The following is an 11019-nucleotide window of genomic DNA, read 5'->3' on the forward strand; positions in this document are numbered from 1 at the left end:
CTGTTGGTTTAATTAAACCACTGTAGGGACTTAATAACTGTATACTGATGCGAGACATGGAAATTGTGATATCAAATCTTTCGTCACATAAATCATGTCATCATTTTAATGTAGGTCACTGTGTTTGAGTGTGGCCTATATCGCTGATGTTGCCAATAAGACAAATCAGGGCAGGTTATAGAGGGGGAAAAACACGAAGTGCATCTGATGCAGGGGGTTCAGCACATTTCAGTAATGCCATCACGCTGCTCTCACACCCTGACACAGTCACAGGGAACAGCCCTGGAGGATGCCGTCCCTTTTTGTGCCTTTACTTAGCCGTATGTCCTTCAGCGTCCGTTTGATGTGCTTCATGTTTTGCCCTACATTTGTGTTTTGCCCTGGTTGTAAAGTATTTTTAGTTTCATTGTTAGGATAAATAGCCTACTTGTGGCTGTTATTTGGTTGCTATCTATGCCTAGTTTACATTTTGTCTGTGTCTTTCTAGTGGCTAGTATAACTGCAACATTTTTAAGTGTTAAAATGGTTGCAAATTTAAAAATGTCATATTGTGGGAAAGTTTCATAATAGAAAGTTTCCTTTCTAAGCATATCAGGGAAGGCTAATGTCTAGTACAGAGAGAGGGCCAGGTAGAAGGGTAATGTGAAACGGCTACTGAGTTATACTAACTGGAGGACCTGCAGTCTGTAAAGTGACACACAATACCATAAAAAGCAATGCAATGAGTGTGTATTACCATTTGCTCAAACAGGGTGAGGTGTTATATTTTTCTGGTTTCTCTATGAACTTTACAGACTTAAGAACTTTTTTCTGTATCCATAAGATGATGTATCCATAAGAATTCATAAGATGAATGGATTCAAATGAAAGATTAATGGAAGGCATGTGTCTGCATTGACCTGTGTACACATCAAAGCTGCCTCAAGATAGTAATGCCACTGTATACAGACCTACACAAACTAGTGAGATCAGACAGACAGACAGACAGACAGACACAACTGATGGACGGACAAGGGGAATGACAATTATCATCGTGACCTGCTTCCTTAGTTGCTTAGTATTTGTTCCTGCCTAGTCTACATTCTTTGGAGACATGCTACCTTAAATTATTACAGAGTGGGAATTTTAATGGGGTGCATCTGTGTATTTAACACAGGCCTTCAGAAGTCCAGATATGTCCAGCACTGTCAACCACTAATAAATTTCACAGCCCTCTGCTTTAGTACTGTCAGCAGACTGTGCCACAACCCAGAACCTGTCAGCCTTCTGCACCAGCTTTGAAATGTATCCGTGTGATCATATGGAATATATATATCACATGTGTATGACATGCTGTATTACCTTATGGCTCAAATGCTTCCCTCTGGGCTGTTATCAAAAGCTTTGTAAACTGTACTGTCTTCCTGCAATTCATGAATACTGTAACATTAATGTTGTTCTGCAACGTTTTATATTTTGGTGTGTGAATATTAATGTGTGTATGTATGTGTTTGTTTTCTTGCGTCTGTGTATGTCTGTTACATGGATACAGTAATACAATAGGCTGAATGTTAATGGGTGATATGCATTCATATTATTTCCAGCAGGCCCCCTAACAGTGACCCTTTTGGCTGAGGTGAGAAGGTCACAGATTTACAAACCCAAAGAAGGGTAATACCCAAGCATTCAGCTCTTTTTCTTGCCTGGTTCTGGGCTCACATTTCACCTGACAGATCAAAGTGGATATCATATTTGGGCCAATATTTGTAATGTTATTTCAATATTTAGAGTTGGCCCATGGATAGAGTAAGACACAGTATCAAATAATAACTGCATGGATTGTTTCTAAGATGGGGATCATTTCACACCTTTGACTTGATGCCTGAATAAACAATAACATGAATTTGATAAAGTACAGAGTGCAAGACCTCAAAATAACACTACACTTACTGACGAGTCACAAGCTAATGAACACAAGCGCCAGAGGGGTCACTGTCAATATTAGGCATCATCATCTTAGCAGCAACTAAGCCCTGTCCAGTGCAGAATGTTGAGACACCCATTGCTAGTAGCAGGAATGTAAAATAGCCATCCCAGAATACTCTGAAATCACTAAGCTTCTGAGGCACTGGTCCTGATAGACACTTGCTGTTATGGCAACACTGTTGGTCTCCGAGTTACAGTAACAGAGGTAGAGATCTATGGGAGCACACTTACCACACACACGCGTGCACATGCACACACACGCACACGCACACGCACGCACACACACACACACACACACACACACAGCTCTTGTCTGCGATGATTTTTCCCCCTACTCCTCCCATTGGCTGTCCTTTCTGTTGTGTGACTTAGTCTCCTTTTAATGTTCTCTCAGCCAGTTTCCTGGTCTTCAGCACTGCTCTGTTTATGAGCTGCACGATTTGTCATTCTCTCCTCTACTTCTCCTGCCCTTCTATGACTCTCTGTGCAGCCTTTCATCCACCTCTCTGTTGTGGTGGATGTCCTGTGGTCCTGTCTTTTCTGGCAGACATCCATTGACCATTGATGACAAGATGAACACTGGGCCAAGGGGAGGGGAATCTATACTTGGGTTCTCAAGTCATGAGGAGAACAGACTGTATCTGTCGTGGTGAATGGCAGAGGGGTTGGTGGCTAGAGTCAACATGTTTCAATGTCAATTGAATTAGTTCATGCAGGGTACATTCATGGCACTGTGCTTCTTGCATTTACTTTAAACTCAGATGTCTCTTGAATATATACGGAACCCCAGAGGTGTCATTGCAAGATGTTTCTGTGTATATTCAGAAAACATGCATTCAATTGTGTGCATGTTTTACTAAATAGTGCGCTCATTTTACTAAATTGTACGCCCATTTTAATCTCTGTAAAATAAGTATACTTTTACAAATACTGTAAAGGTATACAGTATCATGTCTCTCACCTCTCTGACCATCTTGTTCATAACAGTGACACAGGAACTTTTAATTCTGATGCTATGTTGATTGGCAGATTTGCTTTTGAGGCATGAACTAAGCATTTGGAGAAAGTTATGTGCCTTTGCAGGTAATCCACTGTGTGGTGTAGTTTCCACAAATTGTTTCGAGAAATGTGATCAGCTGAAATAGAAATTAAAAAGTATCAGCAATATGGGGGAGAGGGCTAAGCATGAGAAGTTTATGAGATGGGACCAGCAATCTGAAGATTGCGTTGCATGGACAAAAAACTGTGGCTATACAAAACACCCAAGTAACCGAATGCTGAAGTTATTTATACATTTCTCACTCAGTGAGTGTAGAATACATAATATGAAAGTTGCATCACTACCTTGTTAGGAACAAAATTATTCATACCCCTGGCAAATATTGATTTAATGTTGATTTTATCTTGACCAATATGTTTGTTCTGACTGGAGATGACACTGCCACACGGATAAAGGTTGTAAGACAATGTGGTAGAAACATGGAATCAAAAAATAAGCCTTTTCATCTTTTTTATTTTTTTTTTTATGAAAAATGCCATGTCCAGAATTATTCATACCCTTTTAAATAACCAGTGGAAACATCTTTATTTGCAGCTCTCAAAATGGTTCTTATAAAATCTACCAAGTCTCTCCATGTCTCGACAATGATTCAAGGCCGCACCTTTTTAGCAGCAATCCGGGTTTTGAGGCAGGTACGACTTTTTGCCATCACTCTGGCCTTATGCTCACGTTTTTGACGATTGAGGTCTGGACTCTGGCTGGGCCACTCTAAAATGTTGATATTGTTCTCTGTTAACCATTTCTTGCCGTGTTTGGCTGTTTGTTTTGGTCAAACTAACAGAGAGTTTCTCCCACATTGTCTTACAACCTTTTGGCAGTGTGACAGTGTAATTTTCAGTCAGAACAAACATATTGGTCAAGAGAAAATCAACAATCAATATTTGTCAGGGGTATGAATAATTTTGTTCCTAAGTGAATGTTGCTCCAATGAGAAATGTGCACTTTCTCGCATAGTTTATCTCTTCAGATTGCATCATACTAATGATTCAGATGGTCCTCCAAAAGTACCTTCTCTCTCGCACCCTAATCCAGCCACATGGCCTCGTGTGTGATGGTAGCATTAGGCAGAATTCTTGTCGGAGGCGGCCCTCCTTCGGTATCAGTTTCTGTTGGCTTCTCAGTACTGAGGCATTTGTCAGGCTCAGTGTTGATAGGCCTCCTCTTACAGGGCCTTTCTGCATAGAAAGGGGGGAAAGTTGCCCAATCCGGACCCCCCGGTGAGTGGTAAACAGCCCCGCAACAGGAAGGCTTTGGTCTGCTTTGGAGAAGTTGAGCCAGTGAGATGTGTCCGCACCACATGAAAGAAGTAAGTACCAACATACCAACAGAACCCGGCACAGCACTTGGCCCTGAACTGGTCTGGATACGGCAGAAAGACCAGAGCCAGACACTGTTCCAAGTTGTTGCTACTGTTACAGTCAACAGTAAACCTCTAAAGCTGTCTGCACAATCATGTTCATGCATGCGCTGTTGTCCCCTTTACCCCCCCCCCCCCCATCTCCTCCTGCCCTTCTGTATCCGTTTACTAACTGATGAACCTGCCACTCTTCCCACATTCTCGTGTGTTCCCCTCAGCTGTTGTCGTTTCCTCTCATCTTGCTTTCTCGTGTTTTCAGAAAAGGCAGACCGAAAGATTTGCGGGAGAAAGGGAAGTGACAGGGATAGTGGAGAGGAAGACTGTGGTTTTTTTTTTTCAGCTCCCGGCCCCAGTGGGTGAGGTTTAGAGAGCGGGCAGTCCACTGGCAGCGCTGGCCTGAGCTTCCCTTAAGATCAGGGGTTACGCGGCGAGAGCAAACCGCCCACTGAGCTTGCAAAGACAGACAAGATGAGCCGAGAGATTGACTGACCGCTAACATACAAAGATAGAACATTCCGAGGCACCATGCTGGACACCGTGTTGTCCAGAACATTCTGCCAGTGACACAATTGAGCAATGACAGGAAGAGTAATCTCTTGCTCTATCATCACCTTGCCCATAGTCCTGAGACTAAGGCATAGGCTACAGGGAAACAGTTGAGATGGTGGACACTTTTTATGTGGGCATCACATTGTGTACATAAGAGAATATTACTGTCCTCATCTTAAAACCAAGGTAATACTTTTTACCACTAACAGACCTTGAGGACATTACAAATGTCTCTCAATAGAGGGAATTAACATTATCAAGTCTTCCAGTATTTGTGTAAAATCTGAAAATCTCGTCTGTATTCGCAAATAGATATACTGTACCACTTGGCTGTACAAAATGGGACTGCCGCTCAGTTCTGCATCTTCTCTCTACAAAAATAAACTACGCTTGTCAATTTCTCTCCATCTCCTACTCCTGCAGCTCATGCTTGTATGCGAGTCAGTATGTGTGCGTGTGTTTGCTTCACTTGTGAGTTTGTGTACACGTGTTCATGCATGTTGGGGGGTGGGGGTGAAAACTTATGCAACACACTGTAGTTTTCAGTTGTACACATGGCAGTCCAATGTGACACAATGGTGGTTTGTCATTGAGTGAGAGGGAAGGATAACACACAGGAGACATACAGAGGGAGAATGGACCAGATAGACTGTAAATGCACAGACTGTGGTAAAAATGTATTATACACAACATTAGTGGTCATATTCTCTAAGAGTTTTATTTCTTTCTTCATTTACTTCAGTAATAAAAATGCAGTACAATTCACATCTCAGCAGGAGTTCATGGTCATGTATTTGTGTGAGTGCACATTTAGTTGAACATAATTTAGTTATCAGTTTCCATTCATTCAGCATTATACACACAACAGGAAGTTATCCACTCATGCATGTCACATCGGCATGGCGATCATCGGCCGCCTCCATTGGCTGCTCCACCGCCAGCCCCGCCCCCAGACTGGTCTTGTGCCCCGGACATCATGAGGAAGAGGACAAGGGGAACAATGTACATCCACTAGAGAGAGAGATGTGGAGAGGTAGACAGACAGAAACAGTGTCAGAGGAACAGAGACAAAGATTAAGTTTGGTTGAGTGAGTAAAAAAAAGAGAGATTGGAAAAAGATGAGGGGAAGAAAAGTTTTGCTAGTTTGTCATCAGGTGTGCTTCAGTACAATGCCTTAGTGTTGTCCTGGTTAGATCAGGTTGCTCCAAGAGAGAGACAGAGGGAGATAGCCCTAGAGACTGCTGCTGCTGCTACAATAGCTGGTCATTACTGGAGTCATCCAGTAAAGTCATCCAATCATAGGTGATCCCAACATCCTCCAGGTACCCCCAAGTTGGTGACATAACCAATCAAATTCCGAAAGCGCCCTTTAGCTTGTTTAATCAGCCAGCCTGATCTACTAGCCTGTGTGTCAAACCTGAGGTGTACTAAGAGATTCACATCACTAGAGAAAACAAACACCAACTGCAGTGCTGGGGCTCTCTTGTACAGACCACCGCCCGAGGAAGCATATCACCATTCTGAAGTGTTGATACCGAAATGTTTTCCCCACATCGGTGACACTGTTCCATACCAAAAATATTTTGGCGAAATGTCAAATATGCTATATTTTTACAGAGACAATTAATCTTGCATAAAGCGGAGTATCTATATATAGCTGTACCAGACATAGTGGTATGTTTGGATTTGCACTGACGCTCATCAGTATGTACTGTACACTGTTGCAAGAAAAACAATGTAAATATCTCTTCTTTGAAATGGATAGACAACAAAATGTCAACAGTTGGCACTATTGTCTAGAAATATTTTTTAATCTCAAAAGTCAACAGGCTTCACTGGGATGCTTCCCCTCGGTGGCTTCAGGCTGGCACCTGGGATGACACATGGGTACCTCCCCAAGCAGTGGCACACGCAGCCTGTCTGAGAGAGGGCTTAGTGTGATGATGGCCCACGCTGGGTGTCACTGATTGGGGATTAGATGCAGCAAGGTTGCTAATAGCACCATTAACTGATTGGTGATTCCCACTACAAACAGAATGGACCCCCCTCCCCCAAAGTCTCTCTCACAGCCCCTCCAGACAGAGAGGAGGAAGAGAGTGAGAGAGGGAGTGAGGGAGCGAGAGAGAGACTGAGGGGAAAAGAGTGAAAGACACAGAACAGGCACCGGGTCAAACTGTCAAGAGTAGTATGTCCAGTCTCTCTTGACAACTGTCAAGTCAAGAGTATTATGGTAATTTTGTGTTCACGTGATATTTTTATGGTGTTATATGCATGATTTTCTCCAAAATGTCCTGCATGACAGTATGACCCAGGAGAACAGGAACTATAACAGGCGACAATCAGACAAGCAAAGCAGAACAAACAACGAAATCAGTTCTGACACTTACTCGGCTACTCACTCACTCATTCACTGAAGCCCACAATCACACACACACACACACACACACAAACACGCAGTGACTGGATGAGTATGGTGGCACGTGGACATTTGTGAGCATAAGTGTAATAGACACAGAGAGAGTGAGGAGGAACTGGAGTGAGCCAAGGTGAGACCAGTACTTGAAATGAATGGGAATCAGCTCTGCTCTCTGTCGCCCCCTGCTGGGGGCTGTGCTGAACTGGTGGCCATGAGGAACACTGCACCGCCCAGAATCAAATACCACTGGAACACAGTACAGACCAGCACAGAGTCAACAAAAAGCACAGCACGGCACAGTCAGAGCTCTCATTCAGCAAACACAGTCTAGCACAGACAGACACAACACACTATAACCCATAGATGCAAGGGGGAAAAACACAGTCAAGACACAGCACCGCAGAGTTTACACAAAATCTGTAACACAATCTATAAAATTCAAAGGGGCACAGACAGGAGAGAATGCGCTTCTAACAGGAGATGGGTGTCAAACTTAGATGGACTGAAGTTGTGGACTGAAAAGGGTTGAGCCAACTCATTGAAAGAAAATGGTTAAATAGGCCATGTCGCAGACAAGACAGACACAGGGCAGGGCAGGGCAGAGGAAACGGACGGGTACAGAGTGATGACCACACAGGGAGAAAAACTGGAGGACAACAGAATCAACAAGAACACTCAACACAAGCCAACACATTCCTCATGAATGATGGAAGAGATGAAGACTTGCTAACTATATCAGCCTATCTATTATCCCCCCCCAAAAAAAAAAAAAAAAACATGCACAACTTGTGAAGGAAGTTTTGGTAAATCTTGAATAATAATGCATGAATCTAATAATGTATGTTGTAAATAATGTCATTGAGCACGTTTTCAACGCCTAGGAATAAACTGTTTTGAATTAGTTTATTGCCCAAATTCCATTTATGTCAATATTCCGTTTAACCTGTTTACATGCAAGTAGAATGTCACGTTTTGAGCATATTCCTTTTTACATAGCAAACGACATTATTCCAAATAAGTCAGCGACGCAGCCCACAAATAGGCTCCCAACGTCATGACGTAAATCTCTGCTGGTGGAATTCCCTCTTTTGGTTGATTAATACAGCGTCTTCAGGGTCTTCCACCTGTATTTCACTTGTTCAGGCGTATGTCGATAGCCAGCCTCATTAAGTTTTTTACAAATCTTTTTTAACAAGTCGCTATTACAACATTGTCACGTCGATGAACTCCATGACATTTGCATGATTGCAAGACATAAGTTTGTCTCCTCGTCTTTCCAAAAGTGTGCGCATTGTTTCGCCATGATTAGGAAAGTGTGTAAGAGACAATTGGTTCATTTTATCCTAATTCTGTGTGAATTGAGCATGCGAAGGCCTACAACACTGTTCCTTCTGGGAGGCATATGCTAGGGTGTGCAAACGGTTTATTAGTAAGCTGAATATGGCCTTTTTCAGTTTATTTCAATCAGAATTTACAAGACACACGCAAATTCAGTTTATTCCCAATAAACTGATTTGAAACTGTTTATTGGCTGCATGGAACCGATGCTTGCTCAATGATGCAAACAATAGTGTTATTCCAAATGTAACTGAATTGTATGCCCACTTACATATTTGGCAAAGAAGGACTTCTGCTCTTGTGGGTTTTTGACTTTCTTCTCCATTTCCTGCTCCATTCGTTCAATAAACAGAGCAGTCTCTGGCCTGAAAGGGTGTGATAAGGGTTGGAGCCAGCCAATCACATACCAAACAATATGTACTAATTAGTGCAAGTAATCAAATCATAGTGCTAAACAGACCAGGCTTGGAGGAAAAGCAGGTGGTAAAATCTCTATTTCTTGTAGAAAAAAATGTTAAACCTAGACCTTACATTCTCCGCTCTGTGCAAGTGTCAACACAGATACAATGGTTTAAATATAGCATAAACTTGTCAAATAACTAAATGTATAATGATATTACAGATATAATACTCGTTGTAGGCTTTGTCTTGCATAACTTGTCTATATACAGTCTAGAGGTGTCCAGGAATTGGGCTGACTTACGGGGGAGCATTGACAGGACCCATGACGCTCAGTGTGGTGTTAAAAGACTCCAGATCAACCTCGTCCTCCACCTCAACTCCTCGACAAGCCCCAGGTAGGGTCACTATGGAAACGCCAATAAGGTAGCCAGTGACATCAGTGTGAAGAGTGATGACATCACTCAGGTGTGACTCCACCATAGCACACTGAAAGACAAAAATAAAAAAAATATATAGATAGATATACTAAAAAAAAATATGTCCACATACTATCATGAAAAAGACATTGTAACACAATAAAGACAGGGGGCTTTTTTTGTTGTTGTCAGAGAGAACACATACCGCTCTCACAAAAGCTGTGAGGTAGCCATCTGTCTGCTTCTCTATTTGCCTGTCTGCTTGCAAAGACACTCGGGGAACTCGGATTCGGTAGAGGCCATCCACAGCAGCGACTTCCTACTCCACAGAAAGAAAGGCTTGAGTGATTGTGATTTTTTCCCTAATGGCAGAAAAATGCATAAAACAAAGCAGCAAAACATGAAGATGCACGGTGACCTTTGACCACCAATCCATCCTTCCCTCACCTTCAGCATGTTCCTGTCCTCCTCTGATAGCTGACTCTGAGAAATGGTGACGCCAGGCTCTCTCCCTGATCGCAACTCCAGCGAGCCTCTCCGCCGAAACCTTGGCAAATCATCTGAATGGGAGAACCAGACTCACATCAATGTCAATGTATGTACAATGTACAATGACAATTGTACATTTGTATGTTCTTTTCGACATGTGCTCTTGTTGACACTGCCTTCGCCAGACTCACCTATTTCAAATGAATGCTCGAGGAGTACAGAGAAGTCCGTGTCCAAAGCATCATTTGGCTATAGGAAAATACATATTGGCATACGTTTAGGGATCATTCAAGAATGTGTAGCACTTAAGCAAGAAGTGCAAGCTAACGTTACAAGAGGTACGTTACATCAGCGACCGCACGAATTGCTGTTTTGACAGGATACTATTTGACTTATCTCAGTTATGTACACCAAGTCTTAACGTTTCATAACTTCTACATTACGACATTTTAATACGTTTAACGTTTAAAAAGTGAATAAAAAAATGCAACGTTCTTAAATATCTCGGCTTATGCTGTTAGCGGAGTTGCTAAATTTAGCTAGGACTCGGTAGAAGCTAAAATAACGCTACATGAGCATTGGCTGTCCAGCTGTGCGAGACAAATCTCTACACGATCACGGAACTGAATTCATATAATAACTTACTCTTCTACCGAGATTGCAGCTTGCAAATTCTGTCCACAACAGCAATATAAATGTTGACAGAATCGACAACGAAATGTATGTTGGTCTGGATGAAGCCATTTTGTTTGGCGTAATGCAGGAAGAAGTGAAGTACAAGTACAAAAACTACTGTAGAAGATATAGAACTACAAATGTGCGTGTGTACGTATGCGTGACGTAAGCTCTTGCAAACCTGAAAACAACCTCTAGTCGGAGCTGTAGAACCAGTTGATGCAGAGCCGTATTATGGCTCTTATCTGTGTTGATGACTTGATTAATGGTCATAAATGGTCATATTACAGTTTAGACTTTATGAAAACGCACATATTGCCCCCCCGCCCATATATTTTGTTCAGGCTATCTC

General features: G+C 42.3%; 1 protein-coding gene across 3 annotated transcripts; it reads right to left on the minus strand.

The window, feature by feature from the left end:
- Positions 1–5623: 5623 nt before the first annotated feature.
- Positions 5624–10785, minus strand: emc10 (ER membrane protein complex subunit 10). Of its 3 annotated transcripts, XM_042087153.1 has the most exons (8): positions 10638–10785; positions 10184–10241; positions 9951–10063; positions 9709–9822; positions 9389–9573; positions 8957–9050; positions 7491–7593; positions 5624–5942 (listed from the first exon to the last, which is right to left on the minus strand). In XM_042087153.1, the coding sequence occupies exons 1-7, from the start codon at positions 10734–10736 to the stop codon at positions 7507–7509; spliced, it is 750 nt and encodes a 249-aa protein (XP_041943087.1). In that variant the 5' UTR covers positions 10737–10785; the 3' UTR covers positions 5624–5942; positions 7491–7506. The 3 variants fall into 3 exon arrangements, with proteins under 3 accessions (XP_041943087.1, XP_041943086.1, XP_041943088.1); XM_042087152.1 differs by lacking the exon at positions 7491–7593; XM_042087154.1 differs by lacking the exons at positions 7491–7593; positions 8957–9050 and having other exon boundaries at positions 5813–5942.
- Positions 10786–11019: the final 234 nt, after the last annotated feature.

Source organism: Alosa sapidissima, chromosome 3 (genome assembly GCF_018492685.1).
Source record: "Alosa sapidissima isolate fAloSap1 chromosome 3, fAloSap1.pri, whole genome shotgun sequence".
NCBI lineage: Eukaryota > Metazoa > Chordata > Actinopteri > Clupeiformes > Clupeidae > Alosa > Alosa sapidissima.